Source organism: Psittacula echo (genome assembly GCF_963264785.1).
Source record: "Psittacula echo genome assembly, chromosome: 6".
Lineage (NCBI taxonomy): Eukaryota > Metazoa > Chordata > Aves > Psittaciformes > Psittacidae > Psittacula > Psittacula echo.
In genome coordinates this window covers 22701459-22727360 of record NC_137743.1, presented here as the reverse complement: position 1 = coordinate 22727360, position 25902 = coordinate 22701459, and the positions used below count along the sequence as shown (strand labels likewise).

Sequence of the window (25902 nt, the reverse complement as noted above, 5' to 3'; positions counted from 1 at the left end):
AAAGCTAAGTATGTCTATGTGGAAGCAGTTACGTTAGTTGCTATTAAAACTTTTACAATTATTCCTTTTAGATACTATTGTAGCTCTATCTACTCTTAAATCTTGCAGGTCTCTGCCAGCATAGAATGAGGCATAAAGGAGACCAGCAAAGTAACTCAGCAAATACAAGTAACACATGGAGACAGCACATGTTGGACTTCGCATTATTTGGGCTAATAAGTAACTGAGCATAAAACCTGGAAACTTGTCTTCAGATATTAGAAACAACGACCGGGCTTTCAACAGGCAAAGGTCAAAGCTAGCCTACTCATTAATTGAAAAGATTTGTTACCTTATAGAGGCAAGGATAAACATCTCTCACTAACAGAAAATAACTGCTGCTCTATCATGCAATCAGATTACTCTCTATGGAGAGTAATTACGATCATAAAGTGACTGGAAGCTAGTTTCCAAAGTCTGATGGGATTAGGTAGGATTTTATTGCATTTTACCTGTGCCTTGGCATCACTAGTACAACTGTGACAGCTCCAGCTGCAATTCCATGACTGGAGCTTCTAATTATACCTAGATGACATTTTCACAAATCAGAACTCAAAGATTAAAGGCTACTTGATGCCTTGAATACTGTGTTCAGTTTTGGGCCCCTCACCATGTGAAAGACACTGAGGTGTCGGTGCACATTCAAAGAGCAACAAAGCTGGTGAAAGGTGTAGAACCCAAGTCTTACACAGAGCAACTGAGGGAATTGGGGTTGTTTAGCCTGGAGAAAAAAAGGAGGTTCAGAGGAGACCTTATTGCTCCCAACTACATGAAAGGAGGATGGAGGGAGGTGGGTGTCAGTCTCACGTCCCAAGTAATATGCAATAGGACGAGAAAATGGCCTTAAGTTACACAAGAGGTTGAGGTTGGATACTAGGAAAAACATCTTCACTAAAAGCCTTATTGCTTGGGGCAACATAAACAAGTAGCATCCTTCACCTGTCCTTTCTGCTCCACTGTAGTCTCAAAGCCTTCCTTTCCAGAAAGTACACCCTGGTCATCCACACAGCTCCAGAGATACTCTGCACTTTCCCCTCCACATGCTTCAAACAGGAACCTTAGCTGTGCAAGCTGACAAGCAAGTCAATACTGAAGTAACGCCTGCACCAGCAAAATTCAAGCTGCCTTTTTTTTGTTGTTGTTGTTTGGGGGTTGTGGTTTGTTTTGTTCTTTGTTTGGGGGGTTTTTTGCTTTTTTTTTCTCCTCCCTCTTTTAATGCATGCTGTATTTAGACCTTAGCCAGAGCAGGTAGAGAATGAATTAATGGACACAACATAAGTTTCACTTATTTAAAAAGCTATGTTAAAACCCCTACACCTTTAAGACAAACCAGACATTTATTTAATCAAAATAATTTGGAGAAGTTAAAACACAGAAGCTACACAAATGGCTGTAACAATGGGACACATTCTCTCCCTTCCAAATAAAACCTTAATTCATACCATATAAGGAGGGGTGGGGGGAAAAAAAAAAAAAAAAAAAGTGTTTTAGGACTTCCACAGGAAGATTTTTTTGTACACAAATTTGCCAGTATTTACCACTGATCACAGGAGCTAGCTGTAAAGGTAAAACATGTTCATTTTCTTAATCCTTTGAGAGCCTACCAAAGCTATAACATGAAACTATCACCTGCATTATAATGTAGAACATGTTATATTCCACTGAAAGAACACAAGGGATTTGAAAAATGCCTTAAAGAAAGTCAGCATAAAGGAACAGTATGCGTAAGTAACATCTCTGGAAGATCTGATGTCAGTCATACGTTTGTGCTGTAAGACTACCAGCCACATTTGCACATTAAAACACACACTCTGCACTGGAATCTGATGATTCTTCTAGGACCTTGAAGACACCCATTTTTTCCTTTTTCATTTTTTCAGAAGTCTTCATTTGATCTAGGATTAAAACAAAACAAAGATCACCAATGACAGATGGAGTGTATGCAACTTAACTACTGCAACATAAGAGTTGCATGTATTTTTGTTTGGATCTGGAAAGCAAGCTGATAAAATCGTTTTTCTCCTTCATCAACAGTTTGCCACTAGAAGTTTACAAGAACTAGTCTCATTTTCCTGAGAATAAACCAGAACGCAGTAAACCTATTTAGTGAAGTTACCAGGAAGACAAAATCATGGCCCTGCTAAGCAATATTATTTTTCAAAGTTCAAAGACCTACATCTTGTTTTCCTAGCACTTGCAATCACTATAAATATATAGCAATATATAGCACTATAAATATATAGCATATAATCGCTGCAAATATAAAGCTAATGAAGTACTCTCTTTATATCAAATTTAATAATTATGGCATATGGGGTGGCATTTCAGTTCCTAAAGCATTAACTATAGTTAGCTGTAGTAAATATTCAGTACATAATGATAGATCAGTGTCTTTGTATAAACTTTTTTTGGTTTTTTTGAAAATTAATATACTAAATTTGCTTAGCACCACCATGGAATAATCTTCTGTATTAGCAGTCAGTTAACTGAAATAAGCAATTTTATAGAACAACTTCTTTATGTAATGTATGAAGAACAAACTATAGAAATACTTCTCCGAAGGCAAAGTTATTTTACTCAAAATATATGTATCACACTTATGTAAGGCTAGCTACCATTTTTTACTTCTAAATCCAGTAATTACTGATTTTTTTCATGTACATATGCTTTGAGGCTTACCTCTGCTGAAGATGCTGAAGGAAGCAAAGCATTCATTCTAAAACTACTTTAGATGAACTGGACAAGATTTTTTTCCTTTATCAAAACAGCTAAGGATTGTTTTGGTTTTTTTATAGCAGCTTGGCCTAATCAAGCACTAGAATGTGCAGGCAACCTTTTTTTGTTTATATATTTGATCCACTGACAAGCCACAGTAACTCTGAAAAGTCCAACTTCCCCCAATGTTATATTTTGAATTATGAAAGTATCAACGTAGGGTTTTATGCAAGTTTGTTGAAATAAATCTTTTCTGAGAGTAATTTCTATTTTGATCCAATTACAGCAACTTATAGTGAAAGTTGCTTTGCAGAACACTTCCCAATCTGTACTCTTTATTCACAGTATGCTCAAGGCAGAATATAATCTGGAATATAGTCTGGAATACTTTTGTCTAAGTCAGTCACTTCTTTTTCAGCAGATCCTGTTGGAAATGTCAGCAAAGGGGCCAAAGGGTCCTTCTTAAGATGTACAACAGCTGTAGGGAAGTGAAGCTATGGCAGGTTTCTATATATAAGGACTTTTATAAAATACAAATCTACTGTTGAACAGAGGGAAATAAAAAAACTTCACACCACCAGATGAAAACTGACTTACCAATAAGATCACTTCTATCCAAGAGTAACTCCAGATCTTTATCACTGATTACTTTTTCCTTAGATCCTTTAACCTCCCTGTAGAGGAAGAAATAATCTCTCTTAGTAAGATAAAAGCATTTTACAGTTAGTATTGCATAGAAGTCAGTTTTCCCACCCAGCAGAATCCCTAGGACATTCTTTCCACTATGAAGATCCACATACCACTTCAGAAGAGAACTTCTGACAGCTGCTGGCAAGCTGCAAGTTACTAACTCGTGATCCAATAAAAATATGAAATCTGCATACCTCTCATAGTCTCTGGATTTCAGTAATTCTAACAATTCCTGAGGGTCCAAGCAGCTCTTTGACTGTGCTAAACCAGATTTGCCACCTTTAAACTGATCTGTAGAAAGAAGAAATTTTAAGGTAAGTACACAGAGACAGGAACAAATTCTGTAAAATGTTACATCAATGCTGGATACATGTATTGAACAAATTACTCTTGCACATAAAAACTAATGCTAAGTTTCATTGTTTTAGCCCTCAGGTAAACACACCATATGCTAATAACCTAACTGGTGAGAAAAAGTCAGAGGTATGTGAAGAGTTTACATGCAGGCCTTTCACCTTCTAGCTGCAGAAAAACTGACTGAAACACCAATTCGACATGCACACAGGCACTCACAGAGCAGAAGAGCCATTAGTTCTACTTACAGTAAAAATATTGTAAATAAAGTTAGATGGTGGATACTGAAGTTTGTTCCCTTTGTATTGTAAGCTGGTTGAAACAAAGTAAGCGGTATTAACCACAAGATAGGAAACACGTGAAGGATACATGGTTTGCAGACAGAACATCCCTCAGTTTGATGGACTAGATAGACATGACAAAGTAATACACCTGACAGGTTGATTTCTTGAAGAGACTATGCTAACTCCTGTCTACACACAAATCTGGATGTCTGCCCAAATATATTAAAAAATTATACACAATTATTACTTAAGCAAAGATGAGCATGGATGAAATCAAGCTCAGTCTTGCACATTTTAAGGAGATAGGCAAGGCTTACTGTTCTGTGCCAAGTTTCCTCAGTTTTTACCAACATATTTACCCATTTTATTACTGAGGCTTTATTGACCCCTTTCACTATACTCCCTGTTGATCTTTACTATACGTTGGTGTCAGAAGTCTTTCTCACACTGTTTCCCATCTCCCTCCAAGGACTGGCTGTTTCTCTGTGAAGTGCAAATCAGATGTAAGTTCTAGAGGACTTTGAGCTATGGGGTTCTCCCTATAACCCCTTAATGTCTCCTGCTGAGATACAGGATCAGCCCTATCATGCATTGTTAGTGATGTAGTCTCTCTCTTTCAGTTTTCAGAGTTTCACAAACTACACGGCATTGAATTAGTGCTGTACAGATTTTGGGTTGACATAATAGCAACATACAGAAAAATATAGAGAACCCTATCAAGTGCTTGACACTTTTAAACAGAAGTTTATCATTACTTCCTCTTACTCTGAATTTTACTAATTTAACTAAAAGCATGCTGGTTCTCATACAGTTTGCTAGGCAACTTTCGTCAATAAAACAGAAGCACAAGACAGAAAGAGTAACCTGGTACCAAGGACAAAAAAAACATTCTGTTTTGCAAGCATTTCTGTTTAAGTTCTTAAACTCTAGTACTAGTACTGTACACACTCTACTTGGTTAGACACCATGAAAAGGCCTGAGTTAAGCAAGCTTTGTGATATTCCTTCCTCATTAATTCCTCCAAAATTCCAACACTTTCTAGATATTCAAAATAACAGGATCCATTACATCACCTTTATATTTACACAGTGGATCCAAAGGTTCCTGGAGGGAGACACCCCTAACTAAGTTGCAAGATCCACCAACAGTTACCAACATTAATATTTAACTTACTGCAAAACTGAAGGCATGACCCAACTTGATGCTTAGCTTACACCCAGTTCCCATTGCTTCTTTAGAATATGTCAGTTACCTACTATTAGAGCCCATTCTGTTTTGTGTGTTCATCTTGCCACTTTGATTTTAACTTCAGATTGGACCATAATCGTATCATTAAAAAGCCAATTTTTTCTTACTTAAAATGGTCATTAACATGCCTACAGATGAGTCAGATGGCAGTCCTAGCTGTCCCACGAACGGACCAGTGGCAAACATAATACAAAGAAAAAGGTTAGGATAAAGGAAGCATCTAACAAAGACTGGCTAACATCATCCAAAACCAGAGGCAAACCACAGCTTCAGCTTGACATGCAGTGCACTGTGCAGCAGACAGTTACAGGTGTGGCCTTCTGCCCCTTTATACCCACACGAAAATTTGCTTCCTGCCTCCCCCAGTATACTACCAGAAGTTCTTTACCTACTTTTCAAGTTTAATATAAGGCTAATTATTGTCCATACCAAGTTACAAGAGCTGTGTTTTTCAAGTAAGCTTAGTGTTTGAAAAAATGCTATATGGAGCTAGTGTCCAAATATCACAAAGAGAGTAAGCTATGGAATCAAAGCGGCATTCCTATGGGATCCAAACAAGAAAAATTTACCCTCAAAAGAGCCACTTCAACTCAATTGCTTCTGAAGACTTCTGAGTACAACCAGCTATGTAATCAAGAACTACAACAAGAAGCACCATTGTTCTACACCTAAAATCAAGGACTATTGTTCTATTCAGCACTGTTAATTGTTCAAACAGGACTGTTCTACAGGGGTTATAACATACTGTTCTTAAAATTCAGAAGAACAGATGCAAACAGGATGTTGAATTTTCTTTTCTACAGCTTGAGGATTTGCAGTTTCAACCAAGTTTAGCAGGTACTCCCCGGTAACCAACTTTCTATTCTATATTCTTTATTAATTTTACAATTTTAATACAAACATTCCCTACTCAAGCAAGTTTGCCAGTGCAACTGGAAAAGTCTATTGCTAAACTTCACATCATGAAACGCTGCTCTAGATGTCATTAGGAGGGCATAGTGCTCCTCCTGATGGAGAACTGTTACAAATTAAGCTGCAAGCATGAAGAATTTTTAATTTGCTTTTCGATTTATATTCTGGTTCATTTAAGTTTGAATTTTTTAAATATTATCAACTCAAGACTTATCATCTACCACCAGCATTTTCCATGCTAAAAGTCCAAAAGCATTTCAGTCAAACTACCTGACAAGCTGCCAGAAAAGCCCAGACCTCTACTCATTTATTGCCTGGTTTTACCTATATTTCTTCCAGGTAGGCTCAGTGTCCCATCACCCCTCAGTTCTGTATGTACTAGTAAAGGAGTAGTCATGACATGGTATTACAGAGATAACAGAAGTGCTTTCCTTTAATTTGCTGCAGAAGTTATTTACAATGTGTCTTCAGACTGCATTTTGAAAAGTAATACTATCTAGCCATTTGCTGGGAGAATTAAGCTTTTTGCATTTAATTAAAAATACTAAGCAGTCACAAAACAGAGCAGCAAGAGTTCTCTCAAGATTCAAAGAAGCAACACATGCTTACTGGAAGTCGTAAGAGAAAGATACTAACTTTTGTGGATAATCAGCTTTTCTAGCTTCCTTTTGGCAGCAGCTCTCTCCACAATCTTCTGGTCAATAGTATTTGCTGTCACAAGACGATAAACAACCACCGGCTTTGTCTGGCCAATTCTGTGACACCTGTCTTGGGCCTGCAGGTCCGACTGGGGGTTCTGAGCAGATGAAGAAACAAGCTAGTTATATCCTCAACCTTTTCTTAAGAGACATACCACAGGCAGCACTTTCAGTAGTGAGCTCTAAGGGTCAGAGCAGAAGCAGTAAGCAGGGCATCCATGACATAATAGAATCTTGTATCTCACACTTGTCCTACTCTTACACTTGTCCTTCACAAGCTCTGCTGCTGTAGCTACACAGCCAGAGTAACCCAACCAGGTCGGGCAGCTTCTGCATTATATGCTGCAGTTTTCAGCAAATGGGCATGTTTTGTATCACAGATTTAGCTGAGGGTGTCACAGTTTTAGGTTTGTGAGTTGTTTTGTAGGATTGAAAAAAAAAAAAAAAAATTTCAGCCATTTGTGAAGCTGCTTTAACCCTCCTGAAGCTGAATAGTCATGCAAACAGCAGAGATTCCTATTAAAGTAAGTGAAGATGGAGGTCCTCAGTGATATGCTTCCATACCTCTCTTCTACCCTGCCTCCAGACTCACAGGAGCAGTATAATCCTAGCTAGATAAAACGCATGTGTCAAGTCACAGGAGGAAATTCAAAGCGATGATACTAACGTGGCAGCTGTTAGAAACAGGGAACCTGCAGAAGGTCCAACTACATTCACACGATAGTAAATCTAAAGAAACAAACATCTTCAACAGTAGTAAGAAAACCCTTCCTGCTTTTTGTATAACTCAGGTGCAAACAGGTTAGTTGTGGAAACCAGCTCTAACATTTTATTTCATAAACTAGAACTTTTCAAACAAGGCTGCATATTACATACATAACATGTCTGCATACACTACTTTGTAACACCTCATTAAAGTTATAGAAATGGTCTAGAGCAGAATGGGTTAGTAAATAATTATCAAAAGCAGCAACAGAAAGCATTTTATGACACTTCTCACTAAGTTAACAGTCTGTCAACATACCCAGTCACTATCATATATGATCACAGTGTCTGCCGCAGTTAAATTAATGCCCAAGCCTCCAGCTCTTGTACTCACTAAGAACAGGAAGACTTCAGGATCAGTATTAAATTGATGCATCTGGAAGAGAATTCATTAAAAAACCAGCAGATAAATCAAACATAACATAGGTCATGCTCTATTTTGAGACATCTGTGTTTAAAAATATTAACACACATAAAATACAGCATACACTGTCAAGAGGCCAAAGGAAGACTTTAAGAAACATTGCATGCATTTGGGATAGGACAACAGCAAGAAGTGAAGCAACTGTATATTTTCTCGTCTGATGAGCACAGTCCAAGTTGCCAGAGCCTGAAGACATACCCACTTATTGACACAAGCAACAATCTAAAATACTGATGCCAACTTGACTGTAACTTTCAGCCACCCTCTATACCCCCCCCTCCTCTTACTTCAAAGCTAAGAGTAACTTTCTGGCCTCCTACTCAACATTAAGCCTACTTTCACTGCAAGATGTTTCCAAGTGTCAGCACAGCTCCTGCCAGGTTTGCAATACCAGTCTACTTAACTCTGACCAGTCACGTACTGGTAGAAAACTGCAAGTGTACAGTAATTCTCAGGACCTTGATCACAGCACAGCAGAAAAAAAAACAAACTATCACCCCACTGCCAGGTGGAAGCAGCTACCCAAGCTCTCTAAAAGAAAGGGTGTCCAGGAGAGTCCATATTCTCTGGACTCTCCTAGACATCAGCATCTGTAGCACCAGCAGCAAATCACAGAGCCTTGCTGAACTTCAGACTGGTGACCCGAAGATTTCTCTCATCCTGCACTCACACCACACTGTGGTTTGCACACAACTGACTAATCCCTCCCGTAGCCATAAGTCAGTTCAGAATTTTACCAGCTCAATAAAAGTCACTATAGCTCACTGATATATTGCTAATTAGCCTTTTCTCATTAAGAATCAGCTCTAACAGTAGTAACTTAAGTGTTGCAGGGTTTGGTTTTCCTCAGCACAGAAAAAAAAATTGCACAAAAGGAAGCACAGTTTGAGCTAGAATATTTGTCATCTGTCACTGTTCTTCTGTATCTTCAAAAACACTAGTGCATACTTTGTAGACCAGATGGCAATTGTAGCACACCCCCACGATATATCCTGCATACTTTAACCATATTCCTCTTTTACATCCCTGCAAACCCTCAGAGAGGTGGTTTTCCAAAACAACCCTGCATGGCTGCTCTTCATGATAAATATATGCATGAGTAGTAAGGCATTCTGTAGTTATTTGAAAACATTACAAGCAATTAGTACAAAGGATTGTCCTGGAACTAATACATGTGCAATTTCAGGCTGAAGTTACTGGTCTCCTACTACATGCAAAAAAGTTGATTTTCTGAAAATCTATTTGGCACTAGACTTGCAGTATGCTCCCCCATAGATGTTGGCATCATACCCTGGATGCTAGGAAATGATACGTGAAGGGGTAAAATTAGAATTAGCATCTTCCACAATCTAGATATATTACATACACACCTCATACACACAATACGTATCATATTTGTACAACAGAGTAAGTGAGCACTCCTCATTCTAAGCATACCCCAAGATATTTGTAGTAACACATTTCATTGCTTCAGTATTTAGGAGCTACAGATATTAAAGCAGCAGCAAGGATGTCAGTTTTCAACACAGATCTTTTGCCTATTTAAGGTTAAATGCTGCGTGAAACAATATTCCAGTGTCACAGGATCAAGCTATTTGCAATTTACTAACAGGCTCAAAGGGTATATACATCTACTTACATTTTCTTCTCTCTCTGAGTAGGACATAGAGCCATCCAATCGACTAAACTTGAAGTCTCTTAAATAGCAATAATCCATCAAAATGTCAAGCATCTGAGTCATTTGTGAGAACATTAAGACCTACAAAAGCAAGAAGATTCCTTAATACCATTTTTTTTGGTCACAAGAGGACAGCTATGCTCCCCTGTTAAATCATAAGCTTTACCTTATGTCCTCTTTTTTTCAGTTCTGGAAGCATTCGGTCCAAGAGCAGAAATTTGCCTGAATTCTTTACTAGATCTTCATCAATCTTGGAAAACGGAAGAGAGGATCATGTATTAGGAGGGAATGATATCACAGGTTTCACCAACTCAGCACTAACAAAAGCTGTCTGAAAGCTTCTCACAGAAACAAGCTTGTATCATTTTTTTAACTAAAAGCAACACTAACTTTAGCAAACTACACTGAATCAATTAAATCATGCCTAAACTGAAACCAACCCCATCATTTCATAAGCCCAAATAATTATTAAAAAAAAAATAAATTAGTTTTTAGCCCAATTCTGGAAGGCGAAACCCTGATGACACTAATTTTTTCCACAGGAAAAGTGCTGCTGTTTCACAGCTTGTAATTAAGGCACAAGACTTCCACCTACTGGCTGTAAGGAAGCACTGCTGAAGAAGTTACTGCACACATCCCAAGTGACGAAGTCCACAGAACAAGCTTCTACACTGCTACCTTAGACTCATTTTTCTAATTCTTGGTATGGTCTAAGAGCAGGGATGTAGAAAACTTCTCAGGCCGGAGCCATATAACAATCACCTCAATAATTCCCAGTCCATTTCCCTGAGCAGGTACTAGCTCCTGCAAGTGGTGTCAACTGTCAGCCTGTATTTTCTACAATAATTTTCTCTCATCACCCAGACTGAGCAGTCTCCTTTTTACGCACTGACTCTACACTGATAAGCTTCAACAAGTTGCTCCTGGGCACAGCTGAATCTATTATCCCTCACTGAACAGGAAACACCATTATACATGCCCACAAACCTACAGTTAGAATGTGCAAGCAACTTAGTTGCTCAAGCTTCTTTCAATTCAAATTACTTCATAGTTTCCTATATTACCAACTGCTTTGTGTAGATTAAGCTACCAGCTGGCCCTCATGATATAATTCGGATTTTTTTTTTCCCCTTTTGAGGGGAAGGAATGCTGTACTCTCTGAGCAGACAACTCTGTTGTACTTGGTTCAGCCCTTCAACACCTCACACTTTAAAGTTACCACTGCACCTCCTGCAGTGTGTACATTATGAACAGTCCACCAAGGTTAGCATTTTTGTTTTCAAAAGAAACCTTTGTGAGGAGAGCTTGAGGCAGATCTTAAAACACCTTGGGTCAATGGAAACTCAGCTACTGTCTGAATTCAGCAACTCTCCTCCCAGCAGGTAAGTGCTGCCATAATGCAGAACATTAAGCATCACTATGCGAAGGCTGAACATGCACAGAGACTGAACTGGTCTCTGCAACTGCTACTGCAGGAAATTTCAAATAATGGATTCAGGACACTGCTGGAATTCAATGGGAAGGCATTTGCCAAATACACTGAAAAGGTCATTCTTTACTGCTGTCACCTCACAGTCTATTGCTTTCTAATGCCTGGAATAATTTTTCTTGTAATCCTTTTAAAATATGTACCTTGAATTGTTGTGTAGCAGGGTCCAAAGGATATTCAATAAGGTAGGGGTGATTACAACATTTCCTCAGTAGCATCATAATATTCTGCAATTTCAAGTTCACCTCAGAATCCATGGGAACGCTCACTGCTACCACTGGCCTTGAAAAGATACATCACCTTATTAGTATGGAAACTCTCACTTTATTATGCTACAGATACTGAACAGCAGAAAACAATAAAACCAAAAGCAAATAATGGATTTACATGCTGGTCAAATGTCCTCAAAATTCCTCATATTTAGTATAGCTATTATCAGATAAAACTTCTTCTAGTGTCACACTTGGGATGGGTTTGCCATTATTGGTTTAAAATACAAAAGGGCAATCAGTAATAATCAGAAGCAAAAAAAAACCCAACTTGTGCAAGTCACCCAGCAGAAAAGGGAACAGAAGCAAGCCCTCTGTAAAACAAACGGTGACATCTCCTGCGGAACAATACATAAGCTATTCCAAGCTCTCTGCCTATCCTGTTTTGGCAACACGTATAAAGCGCAGGATTCGCAACAAATACAGCTATTTAGCTCTTCCACGTCTAAGTTCTGTTTCCAACGTAAGGGATCCATGTGTACCATAAAACTAATGTAAACATGTATTTAAGTGCCTGTTCTTGTAAAGAACAGGATTACAATAAAACTCTAGCAAAATAAATATATTTCAACCCTGAAGATTAACCTGGTTTTCCTCACATCCAAGGGACTTCCAGCCAATCCAGAGCCACCAACAGATCTTACCAAACTCAGGAATGAACATGATTCCTCAGTTGAGTCCTGAACCTCAACTCTGATCTTAAGCACCAGAAAGTGACCAATGCTTGTCATGAAAACAGCAATAACTGTGCTGACCATCTGGGTTCTAGGCCTCAGTTTAAGCCTACATATTTTAGGAAACAAGGAAATAAGACTCCTTCCTCTTCTCCAATCTTGAGCCCAAACTTTGCTTCAAGTATTCCTGAATAATTCTGCAAAAAACTAGGAGTTAACTGTAGTTAGCACACAAGCATTATCCCTTGTCCTGTCTTGGAGCCAGTGAAAGATACACCTGTGAATGTATTTGGACATCAGAGACAAAAGGCTTATCAGAAACTCTGCAAAACCTAGCAACAAACCAAGCTCTTCAGCTCTTTGCCCTCATTGCCAGCCATAGCCAAGACCTAAGCTATTACAATGAAATTTCAACTACCAAATAACTAAGATGAAACAGTTCTTTCCTGGCTGGCACCCAACACTATCTTAGACCTTGAGGCTTTGGTGAAAACACAGTTCTTCACTATTAAAATGTTTTAACAGCCCCAAAAAATTACACTTCACACTAGCACATTTTAGCTCTTTATGGCTATCAACAGCACTATTGTCACAGGGCCTACAAAAGACTGACTAATGAAAACAAGGACTCAAGAAGCAAATTTATTGCTAGACTCTGCAAAGGCCACAGGTCTAGCAGTAAATGTCTTATTCAACTGTAACTCTAATGAGTGATGTTACAACTTAATCATTGCTATCATGACCCAGCAAATATTAGCTAAAAGCAAAGAAATAAAACTACAAAGACAGTGACTGACAAAATTCTATTCTTCTTGATCAATTTGAATAAGCAAAGCTCAGAAAACAAACTAAGAGTGAGATATGCAGTATAATGATAAAAAAAAAAAATCTTTTAGAGTAGGTACCTCTCTTTTTCTACTTCCTCTTGCATTTTGCTGATCCATTTTTCCAAGTCATCAGATGAACCATTATGCTCTTCACAGTAATCAACCACTTTTCGACTACGGCGTTTTGGTCGGCCTGTAGGACTCAATTCAATTACTTCTTCCTGTAGGAAATTATAACATTGCCATCAACAACAGACAGCTTCAGATTCAAAGGCCTATGTTGACCCAGTAATTCTCAATACCGAAAAAAGGTCTCACTGGTATGCATCATGCAATACCTACTTAGACTCAGCAGCTGTAAGCTTCGCTACAGAGAAAATGCAATCCAAATTTTAAAGGTCTATAATCATAGATTTTGAAAGCTTTTGCTTGATTTTTAAAAGCTGCAATAGCAGCTTACTGATTTTACAGCAGAAATTGTCAGCTCTATTAAACCTGCTTTCTTTACCCCCAGGCTACAAGTAATCAAGAACACATTTACACTTATATTGTGTTAGTTCTGTGCACACTGAAGTCAGTCACAGTAAATACCACTGAAATAGATAAATATGTAGTCTGATCCATTTGTTAAGCAGAAAGTCAGATTGATTACAATGGTGACAAAGCAACACTAATGTGGTTTTGCCTACAAACCATTAATAGCAAACACATTTCTAATATCCACATTAGTAGATACCTCATTATTTCCAAATAGCTTCCTAATGGTGCGATTTACAATGGCAGTATAGAAAGTTTCTTGCTTCTTTGACAGTGGTGCATATACCACAACTTCTCGTTTAGGAGGAACCTCAAGAGCAACATCAGTTTTCAGTCTTCTCAGCAAGAAAGGTGTCAAAATCTGAAACATTGAGCAGATGACTTACTATTATTCAATGCTCTCAACATTGTTAGTTTAAAACAAAACGATACACAAACAGGCCTACTGATATAATGCTGTTTTGACAATTTAAAGCAAGGGACTTAATTTGCAGAGTTTGTATTTCATTTCTTAATATGGATACCTTCTCCAAAACTTTTATGTGCATGTCAGTAATATATGCATTCAAACACCACATCCATTGACATTTTTAAAATTCTGAGGGGTTTCATAGGGGTGCAGTAGTAACTATATTACAGACCTTTCAATAATTTTCATTAACTGAAGTAATTTTATTATTATGAACAGCTTATTTCACTTGTTATATTTCTTAGATCAAGTTACTCCAGGTAAGTCCCAAACCTTTAACTAAGTAATTCATTGTAAATGACAATTGTATCTGGAAGATACAATTTATAACTTGCCATCAGCTTGTGATGGAAAAATTACAGTTCTATAAGCATTTAAGTTTTGACCTTAAGGTTTTGAAGACAGGCACATTAAACAACTAGTTTGTCAAAAGGTATTCTGTTCAACACCTAAAAGTTACTTAATTCCTTCAAAGTTACCTTTCAAAAAAAACCATACACCAATTACATCTTCTGGCAAACAGAAGCAAGCAACCATGATTAAGTTTGACTAAACTCACTTCAGTTGCAAGAATAAAAATGAGTCATTGTCAAAAAGGTATATTGTTGCTTTCAGCATTTATGTGTTGTAATGACTGAAAGGAAACCCCACAAGTCGTCCAGAAGTGTCACAATAAAAGCCTCAGGCCCATAATTCAGCTCCACAAACAAGATTTTGACACACTTCACAATAATGGTCAATGTCAGAAATAAACCATAAAAAACCAACACAAAGAATAAGAGAAAACCTGATGCAGCATATGCAAGATGTTTTGCTCCCTTTCTTTAGCAATAATATCTTCAGCAGTTTCTGTAATGCTGGTAATATCAAACCAGGATTCAAAGCTATAAAAACAAAGAAAAAAAAATAGCTTACTTCTCATCTATTATTCTTCATTATTTAAGTAATCTATTCTTGTCTTACCCTGTGATGTAAGAAAAAGAAAGCACTAACATCCACCATGAATAAAGAGTGAACAGGAAGCATTTCTGAAATACACCTGCCAATTCAGATGCTTGACGTTTTAAATGACTGGTAAAAATACTTTTATTGCTTGGAATATTCACTACAATTTATTCAATCTAGTCTATATCTTTTTCCAAAATTAGTCTAAAGACTGTTTTGGCAACAGTCTTCCACTAGACCCCATATTGCTTCAGAAAAGGATCAATCTCTCATGGGTCCCACATCTGCCAGACTCACACAGTTTCCTCCAGCACCTTGAGAGAATCCTCAAGCAGCACAAGGCCCTTTGATTAGGCAAACATCTCCCCATCAAATGCTCAAGTCTTAGCTCAGAGTTGAGCTTCCACTAATGATAAGAGCTGACAATCACTTCCTTCCTTTCTGAAACAGCAAAGTGTGACGGCAAGACATTTCAAAGCCTTTGCCACCAAATAATCATACCAAATTACAACCATACCATAAAATAGCTCTTTATATGTTGATATAAGTTTAATAATTAAGATTCACAGTAATGCCCAAAGAGAACAAACAGGAATAGTTTCCACCATCAGATTGCAACCTACCTTTTCAAATCATCAAACACATCCGGCAACAGGAAGTTAAGCAATGACCAAAGCTCTGCCAAGTTGTTTTGTAGGGGAGTACCAGTCAACAAGAGTTTATTGTCTGCATTGAATTGTTTCAATTCTCTAATAAGGCGGCAGTTCATATTTTTAATCCTGTGACCTTCATCTACTATAAGGTATTTCCAGAAGCAGTGCTACAAAAAGAAAGGATATTTCAATAAACCTTAGCTTTACTCCATCAAAACACATTCCAGGTGAGATAAAGCAGGACTAATAAGATTGATACTGCCTGTTAAAGATTCTATTTACTTTTGATTCTCACTTGGCCAGACTGGAAGAGCTGAGTCAAAATAGTTAATGCCATAAACCTGCTTCATGGCGGTTACATTTAGAAAGCTTAGGTGATTACAATAAAACTTCTGTAAGAAACTCATCTTGCTGAAACAGCCATTCTGATGTTAACCATGATACTCATACACTAAGCATAGCTTTTACTCTAAGCCTCACTCACCATCACCTACAGAGAGGCAGCAAGAAAAGCAGGTATGCTGTAACTATCTGCTTAGGATGATCAGGGGACTGGAGCACCTCCCGTATGAAGACAGACTGAGAAAGTTGGGGCTATTCAGCCTGGAGAAGAGAAGGTTGCGTTGAGACCTCGTAGCAGCCTTCCAGTATCTGAAGGGGGCCTATAGGGATGCTGGGGAGGGACTCTTTCCATTAGGGACTGCAGTGGTACGACAAGGGCTAACGGGTTCAAACTTAAACAGGGGAAGTTTAGGTCAGATATAAGGAAGAAGTTCTTTACTGTGAGGTTGGTGAGGCACTGGAATGGGTTGCCTAAGGAAGTTGTGAATGCTCCATCCTGGCGGTGTTCGAGGCCGAGTTGGACAGAGCCTTGGGTAACATGGTTTAGTGCAAGTTGCTCTTGCCCATGGCAGGGGGTTTGGAACTAGATGATCTTAAGGCCCTTTCCAACCCTAACCATTCTATGATTTTATGAACTTCTTAAACATGAAATTCCAGAGCCACTACTACCAATGAAACAGAAAAGAATGATAATACAAATGCAACAGTATGGCACTCATTGTATGGGCAGCATATAGGGGTCTTTTACTGTATTCAAAAGCATTGCTATTAGTGATGAGGCATCCCACCCTCCTGAGAGATTTCAGGAGAGCTTAGGTACCTGCAGGGCATTTCTATCTCGCATGGCTATTTCAAATGAAGTAATGACCACAGGATGGATTTGCAGTGATCCTTGTCGCCCATGAATTTTGCGAACCAGTTTACGACGTTCCTGCTGAGCTCCATGATAGAGCATTAGGGGAATCTGAAAAAAAGGTTGAGAAGTCAGGTGAACTAAGCTCATTTAAACCTAAAGAGAAGATAGTAGTGATAATTATCTGTTACAAGAAGGCTGTATATACATAGCACATCATGGCACAGTGCGTAGCAACCAACAACTGCAATTAAACTTATGTTCTATACAGAGAAAGCTTCAAGGTAAAGAATAATTTGTTCTTTTAAAACCTAAGAAAAAGAAAAATCTTTTACCTCTGGAGTAAATCTCTTGAATTCAGACATCCAATTTGGAAGAGTAGACAAAGGACCACATACTAAGAATGGACCAGGGACTCCTCGCTCCACCATCAGTGCTATTGTCGCAATACACTGGATCGTCTTCCCCAGCCCCATTTCATCGGCTAAAATGCCATTGATACCATTTTCCCAAAGCATCTGCATATATAGAAAAAGAAATGTAAATACAAAATAACCAACACACCTTAGGAACAACAGACATTTTTAGGAATGTAGAACCTGTGGAAACTCTCTATTAAGCACATTTTATATTACAGAGGAGGATAATTTTCTCTGTGGTGAAAATAAATACAAGCATCTTGTTAACGTCGGGCATTCATACGTAGGTGTATGTCTATAGCCAATTAAGTGCCTGACTACGGCACAAAAAAAGCCCAGAACAGTATCAAAGAATATAAATTTGCATTATATCAAAAGGCACTTCAACTGCAAGTACAGCTCATACTAACTGTATTTTTTATTCATCACAGCTCCAAAGAATTCCCTTACCTCCCCACTCTAACTCTAAAAAAGCAAGTTATGCTGATGCTTCAGTTTTATCTAGTCAAGTAGCTTCTGTAGGCACAGCTACTTCATCATAGGAAGAAAATGTAACTCCTGACCAATATAGCTGCCTGCTCCAGCCAAAGTTCTTTGTGCAGATTCTGCCTATTCTAACAAGTGACAGAGCAAACTCTCATAAAAGAGAAAGGAAGACATAGAAGTGCTCTTTGGCTACTCTAACTAGTAATCATAAAGATTCATGAAAAAGATTACTAGAACTGAGGGCCCCATTAAGGAAGCTGATTTTCCCCTCAGAAGCAGCCTGTCCTCCCTAGGCACTTCCCAGTGGCAGAAGTCAGTGAGCAAGTTTAGTGGCACTCACTTCAGCCTAAGCCTGTTAGAACAGGATAAATACGCTTGTGGGAAAGAAAAATAAAAAAACATAAGGAAAATATGAGATCAGTAGCAGAATGAATATCAATTCTGTCTGGTTCCAATAATAAAAAAATCAAAGTTGTTCTAATCTGTCTTGCAAGCAAAACCAGGCACAAGTTAAATATGTATCTGGGCATTTTTTATGGCAAGTTTTTGTAGGTTTATTTCAAAAACCAAAGACAAAACATTCTCAAAATACTGTGTTGGTATTACTAGTTAGATTTCTAGATGCAGAGAATGAAAAACTCATCCACGCCAACTCTACAAGGCAGTGGGTCTTTAAACACCTATGGGCTAGGTATTCAAGCTTTTAAGAGAGAAAAATAGTAACTGTCCCTTAATAGTATGCATAGTCCTGCTTTCACCAAGTATTTTGTAAAAAGATGCTGCAAAGACAGTAGAGTTGAACAAGAAAATAGATGGGCAATAGAAGGGAAGATGGAGAACACCAACTAGAAAGTCTAAAGAAATGTTTACAAATATCCTCCCCATTCTGAAACGTATCTGCTGCTTGACAATTTTTATAACACCAGGTTCTTCTGTCATAAGAAATCATGAAGAACTGTGTCTTCTACATCCTCCCTGTATCAACTATTACCACAGACTTCTAGTGTATCTTCCCCTCCATTTCTCTGTTTCCAATCAGCAACAGATCTCAATATCAATAACAATCACTCCATACCCGTAGCCACTCCATGCCTTCCACTTGGTACCACCTCATTACACCGCCAGTAAAAATCTTTGGCTGCTGAAAAGGCACTGGTTGTCCATTAAATTTCCGTACTGGATCAAGGAATTGCTTGGCACTATTTCGTACAGCTTGACACAATCTGTCCTTAATGACGCTGTTTGAGTCTTCATTTTTCTGCAGGTCTTCTGGACGCAGGTTATCAGAAGAACTCCCGTCCTATAGAAGGAAGTTCAAGAAACACATGGCAAGTCTAATGCACAACAAATCCCAACTAAAACATACTTCTGCCAAATTTACACCAGTCTTGATATGCAATGATGCAAGCCAGCCCCTGACACAAAGACTAATTCTGTGTAACTGTCATCTTGAGTGGAAATTATTTTTAGGATTAACATTACTACCTAGGGAGATGCAAAATTTCAATGCATACTTTACTCCTTAAGAACTGAAGAGCAGGGATAGCTACTAAAGATATTTGGCTTATCATTTTCTACTCATAAAAGCGAGCAGACTTAAAACCTTCCTCACAGCCATTGGCATTTAATGAAGCCATTTCCCTTCTGTAAGCTGATTCTAGAAAATGTTGGAAAGAAATTCACACTGTCCATGTAGCTTTTAAACTATAGCAGAAGCAAAAGAGACCACACCTGTTATCACCATGTTTGACTGCTTAAGAATGATGTCTTAAGGTCTTATACACCAGCACAAATATTTCTTAGTAAAATTCTATGTCCTTCATTTTTTAAAATACAGGTGCTGTATAAAGTACAATACATTAAAATTCAGTGTTAAAAAAATAAATCTGAAGTTTAGATTTCTGTAAGTATTTAAGAGCATTCACTTATATCACTTTGTTAAACTTCTAATTTAGGACTTCAATATCTAGCAGAGAGATGTTTATTTACAGGAAAAGTTTAAAGATATGCTATGAAGTACAAAAAGCCCTCCCTCCCTTTGGGCTTAAGACAGTTAAACTGCAATAACATGTGCCAACATACCTGATTTTCCACTTTACTTTTTTTTGCCACAGATAGTATTTCCTGGAAGCAAAGAAAAAAAAATTAAAATCTTACGTGCTTTTCAACCTTAAAGGCTACTACAGTTTGTATTTCATGAGATCTTTTAATTGAAGAATCTGGACATACTTTAGAAAGCTTTCTATACATCATTAATCATACACGTGATTATAAACAAGGCCACACACACCAGAGAATGCACTGCAATTACAAAGGGTAACTGAAACTTCAAATGGTGATATCTCTTCACAGGTTGTCTCCCCAGAGTCTTCAAAAAATTTGCCTCATTGGTTAAAATTTGTGCTACAAAAGTCCAGACAAGCCTATTTAGAGTTATGGCCTACCTCTTTGGACATAATTTCTGAGATGTTGTATGTCCCTTCTTCTCTTCCTCTCTTCTTCTTTGTACCTAAAATATAACATTTGAGTTTATACAACACATCAAACATTAAGGAAACTAAAAACACCTGTAACTGACAAGACGCAATATCTAATACAGTACCTGGTTTCTCCTCTTTGCCATCAACTGCACTTTGACCCTAGAAAATAAAACCAGAAGAGGTTCATCTTCTTTTCCATCTCTATCATGACACAAATAAAAGATACTATCAGCCTCAAATCACTGCCTTTGAAAGATTCTTGAAGCACTTTTACTATTAAGCAGTTGTTCCTGCTTTTTTACTACTTATGCAGCACCTTGGTTAATTAATCATTCCTAAATAAAAAAAATAAATAAAAGTCTCAAGACAAATTGAAACCATTTTCTTTAGTATAAATTAGTTAGAAGCATCTCCTTAAGATGACTGTCATGTTATGCAATTTTTAAGCACTTATAAACAATTTGATTATGGTTAAAATAAATATGGCATACTAGATAGATCCTGCATGTCAAATACTGGTCAATCTAACTTACTTAGTTTACCTACCTTGATCAAAATTGTCATAATAATTTGTTACTTTTATTCAGGAAGTTGCATAAAATAGCTGGTTAATCTTACCTTGGCAGATTTTAACATCATCTCCCTCTTTCTTTCTAACTTCTCTTTCCTCCGCTGTTCCTAAAAAAAAGACCCAAAACCAAAAACCAAACACCCACACATTTTTTTATCCTTCAATAACACTATCCATTATAGAAATGGTAACAGGCAGAGATCACATTGGTAATGCAGGGTTCTGTGTACTCTACAGACTTTTATACTCTCACTAAAAGCTTCTATTCTGACATAGTTTAAAATGGTAAAGCAAAACTTAGACAAGAAAGGGCACCTGCCTAGAATTATCTGTCAGTGAATACTTTAAACACTTAAATACAATATTTTAGAAAGACTACAACAAAAATATTCCTAACTGCAAACTCTTCAAGATCACATCTACTGCAGTAAGCTTTCCATGTACTCAGCTCTCCTTAAACTTAACATACTACCACCTCTGTTCATTGAAGAACAGAAAAAAGGAGATTCCTGCAGTCTGCCAGTCTCATTTTTTCCTAAGTCACTGCCCCCTCTCTCAAGCATAAACTCTTATAAGCTTGTCCACAAAAGTACAGTTAAGAAAGTCAAGATAAAGATGAACTCAGCAGCCCATGGATTAAACAACCAAGCAAACAAAACCTACAAACAACAAAACTCCACATCATTTTATGGAAGCTCTTGTTTAGTAACATCATGGCCTCAGATCACTCTAATTCATAAATTTGTTTGAGGGAGGCCTACATTAGCGTCCTGAAGAGACAAGTCATCCTCAGCCTTCAGTAATTAACACAAATAGGCTGCACAACTTCTTACTTGTCAATTCTTTGCGTCTTCTATCCTCTAACTCCCTTAAATTTTGTTTCTTATTTGAAGCTTATTTTTAACTCCTAGCATTCAGACCAACAGAGTAATTGTAAAGATTAGTGCCATCTTTACACTGTGATTTTAAATTATAATTCATGCTCTTCCCAGTCTGATTTAGCTATTAATCTATAGAACAAATTCTGAATATTATATAAAGCACCACTTCATGCCTGGCAGTGGATTTTCATGTTGTTATTGTTAACAGCATTTTTACTTCATTTTAAACAGTTGGATGACAAAAAAAACTCCAAAACCAAAACAACAAACCACCAAAACACAACCAGATGGCAGCACATCTTAAGTATCTCCACTGCAGACAAGAATACACTTACCTCCAGTTGCTGCTGTTCCATTTTCGTTAGCAAGAATTTGGAATAGATGTTGCTCTTTTCCAGCAAATGTTGAAGCCTCTTATAGCGCATTTCACTTGACTCCCTGTCCCAAGAAGTGCGAGCCTAGCCAACACAAAGAGATGTCAAGTACTTCTAGATGTTTCAGAGTGAAGGCTTTTAATACATCGAAGGGTTCTTCTATAGGATAACTACAATTGTTTCAAACACGCACACCCTTTCCCTTCCCGCAATTACAGGTGTACAAGTCCTGAGTGTATGGACTCACATGTACCTATGAAGTGCTGTAAAATCAAAGTAACTGAGGGTTGCGTTCAGTTGCATACATAAACAGAGCTCTGTAACACACACATATGCCTCCAATGCAGTAGCACAAGGCATTCAAGGGCTCAAAGCTGTCTCAACTCAAATATAATAGATTTAGAGCAAACTGAAATTGAAGTTCATTTGTATCCTGCAAAATTTGAGAAGGGGGGAGAAAGAACCCACCTGGCAACAGTTTCACCAATACTAGCCGGGACTCCTCCACGTGCCAACTATTTGCACAACGGTACAGTTTTCCATTATGAACAGATATTCAGATGACTACAAAACCCATTATGCCTAATTTACACAGGTCAATTCCCAATGTGAAAACAGCACTTCTGCTTGCTTTGCTTAGTAAATCCACACATGCTTTTAAAAGTAACTTCTGTTGAACTAGTCAAGGATGTGCATTTAGCAGATTTCCAATTGTTCTTTAAAACTCAGATCAAAACTCCCACCCAAAAGTAAAAAAGTGTTCACCCTTCTGCATTCATCTAACATTGCCCATTAGATTGAGGTATCAAACAACTGAAAAGGTAAAATTAGCATCTCCAAGAGAATCCACAGGAAGGCAAGATGCAGAGCTTTACAAGATGCTTATCTATGCCACTGCCCTCAGAAGAAACTCTGGGGGAAGGGCACACTAAAACAGAAAGGCAAGGGAACCTTCTGAAACTAAAGAGTTAAAAGACAGGGAAAAAGGATATTAGCCGAATTAGGTGGTGTGTGACACAGGAATGCGGGAGGATGCTTATCTCCCAGAGAAATCACACCTTTATTTTCCACAAGTAATACTCCATGTCATTCTTATCAAGTAGCTACCACTGGATCCTTTTATGAGAGGAAGAATCCATCTCCACAAGTTTTCTGGAGGAAGAGATTGCCTGCCTGCGATTTTCCATAGTTTTTACTCACTTCTGCTCTCCCCAATACAGGTTTTTTCCTTCAGATGAAAAGAACCCGAGCTCAGAAAGATCAACCTTTGGTGGCAATGCAAAGAGTGAATATAATTAAACTACTTCGTTCAGCAAATTACTATTGCTCAGTTTTTACTGAACACAGCATTCTTCCATTATTCGACCAATCTGAAGGACTGTTACCTTGACCAACTGCAAAAATATCAAGGGGAAAACAGAAACCTCAAAGATGACAAACAGCATGGAATTCTTATTATTTCCATCTTGTTCTTTGACTCAAACCTTAAAGTGTCAAGAAAATGGGTTCCCCCCTCCCTCTTTTTTGACTGAAAAGGTCAAAAAATTGCCAGTCTCTTTCATCACTCTACATTCTTACATATTTGTGTAGTGGAATATTGCCATCAGCCCACAGAAAGAACAAGTGACTGCTTCGTTGAACTCCTGTTCAGTCACCTGGCAGGGAGATTGCTTAAGTGACAAGCATAAGAAACCCAGATGCTTCAAAACATCAGCTGTCCATGAGGTGCCAGTATGCCTGGGTTTAACTACAAGAGTAATTTCCTTTGGTCTCACTGGCCCGATTGCACAGAGAAAGCATAACAGAACCACACAGGAAAACATAGCAACACCCTTGCTACAGGTAAGCTCCATGGATTCTGAAGAAATTGAGAGAATACAGAAACCCCAGCACTATCACATTATAGCATTGTTGCAGAAGTGGTTGATTGTTAAAGAAATGAAATTCTAAGTCCTTTTGTCAACACTTCCTGTGCAATGAGATAACTTGCTCTACAAGAGTTCCTTCCCTTCTTAGCCTCTAAAAGCATTGCCTCCAAATTTTTAGTTTCAAGTCCGATCAAGTACCAGTCAGACAAGCTCCATCATGACCTATTGTTTGCAAGAAATAAGATTATAAGATTTTTGCGAAAATAAAGTATTATTTTCCAACTACAACATCACAAAATGCTGCGGCCTAAAACCACCTTTATAAATCAATTTTTCCTAGTGAAAAGAAAGCCAAATTAAAATTAGTTCCAGGTTTTAGAAATTGTATTTTTCATCCCCTTAGACTATCCCCTTCAATTTTTAAGATGGGAAAAAAACCAACCTTATTTCTCGAGTATCTCAAGTAGTTCTTCAGAATACAATTCCCAAAAGCATTTAAGAGTTTTTTTAAGCCTGTATTTCCTTACACCTGAAATACAGTATCTTATGCAGTATGCCAATAGCTTGATAATTTGTATCAGCAGAGGCTGAGAAGCATCATGTTTTCATCTTCTCTCTCCAAAATTGGTTCGTATCAACCAATGCTTATTTTCAACATAAGAAAACGTTCACAGTGAGAGAGAAATGAAACGTAGTGATGATCAGGTCACTTGAATTAGCTATGTATCATTTCCTTGATGCAGTCTGTATTTCCTGCAACATAACAGGACTGAAACATTGACTGTCCAGAAGATCAAATGTCCATTTCTTCAGCAACGCCAGCTCAAGCAGCTCCCGCTCTCCTCAACTCAGGGGTGCCTGCACAACTGCGTGCAGCGAAAAGCAGACAAGGAGAGCGACTGGCACTAAATTGATCTGTTTTGGCTAGGCTACTTCCTTGATACAGTTGCTGCCTAAACTATACCTGCTACCAAAAATAACGCTTATTTCTGGAAAGGATGAAAGGTATCTATAGAGGTGCCATAGAATGGTTTGGGTTGGAAAGGCCTTTAAAGCTCATCTAGTTCCAACCCCTCTGCCACGGGCAGGGACACCTTCCACTAGACCAGGCTGCTCAAAGCTCCATCCAGCCTGGCCTTGAACACTGCCATCGATGGGGCAACCACAGCTTCTCTGGGCAACCTGTGCCAGCACCTCACCACCCTCGTAGTGAAGAATTTTTCCTAATGACAACTCTAAATCTAACTCCAGTCAGTTTGAAGCTAACAGTGTCAGCGTCCTGCAGGCTTGAATCAGGTCATCAGTTAGTTTGATTGGTTTGGGTTTGTGGTGGGGGGTAAGGGGAGGGGCTGGTTTTCGTTTGTTTGTTTTGTACAATAAGGAGCATAACTAGGAAAGAAGCGTGATGTATACACACAGAAAACGCAAAGCAAAAAACTTTCCTTTAATATTTCCTGTAGAAATTCGTATTTATCTTACTACCCTTTCTGATGGCACAACATTATAACTTTCTTAACCTCAGAACAACAAAAACGAACAGATAATCACTTTCTCATTGCAAACTTAAACGCGTAAAAAATGCAGTAGACTTCTGACTGGCTGCGAGAGGCCACCGTTAGCCTTTAGAAGGAAAAATATCCAAACACTCCAGTGGACGATCAAAGGCGCTTGTAAATCACAGCCGCCACCCGGAACTTCACCAGCCTCCCACGTTTGTTTGTTTTGAAATCAATGAGGCTGCAGACACCCGGCCCCGGCCCGCAGCCTCCGCCGAGCCCGGGGACGGCGCTCGGACCCACGGACAGCCGCATCTGCCGTGCCCTCAGGCCGCCCCTCACCTTCTCCAGCATCTGCCGCTCTTTCTCCAGCCCCGCCGCCTCCAGCTGTTCCTCCTCCTTCAGCATGGCCGGCGTGATCACCGCCGCCTCCGCCTGCTCCCCCATCTCCACTCCCAGCGG

General features: G+C 38.4%; 1 protein-coding gene across 1 annotated transcript; it reads right to left on the bottom strand.

Moving 5' to 3' along the window:
* Positions 1-1836: 1836 nt before the first annotated feature.
* Positions 1837-25902, bottom strand: HELLS (helicase, lymphoid specific; the record flags this gene model as incomplete). Its single annotated transcript, XM_080621658.1, has 21 exons — positions 25783-25902; positions 22038-22160; positions 20869-20928; positions 20373-20409; positions 20215-20279; positions 19853-19894; positions 18846-19070; positions 17201-17383; positions 16833-16976; positions 15641-15837; positions 14860-14956; positions 13803-13964; positions 13145-13287; positions 11440-11578; positions 9974-10057; positions 9769-9888; positions 7965-8081; positions 6879-7038; positions 3639-3735; positions 3352-3428; positions 1837-1934 (listed from the first exon to the last, which is right to left on the bottom strand). Exons 1-21 carry the CDS (start codon positions 25885-25887, stop codon positions 1837-1839), a joined length of 2475 nt encoding a protein of 824 aa, XP_080477784.1. The 5' UTR covers positions 25888-25902.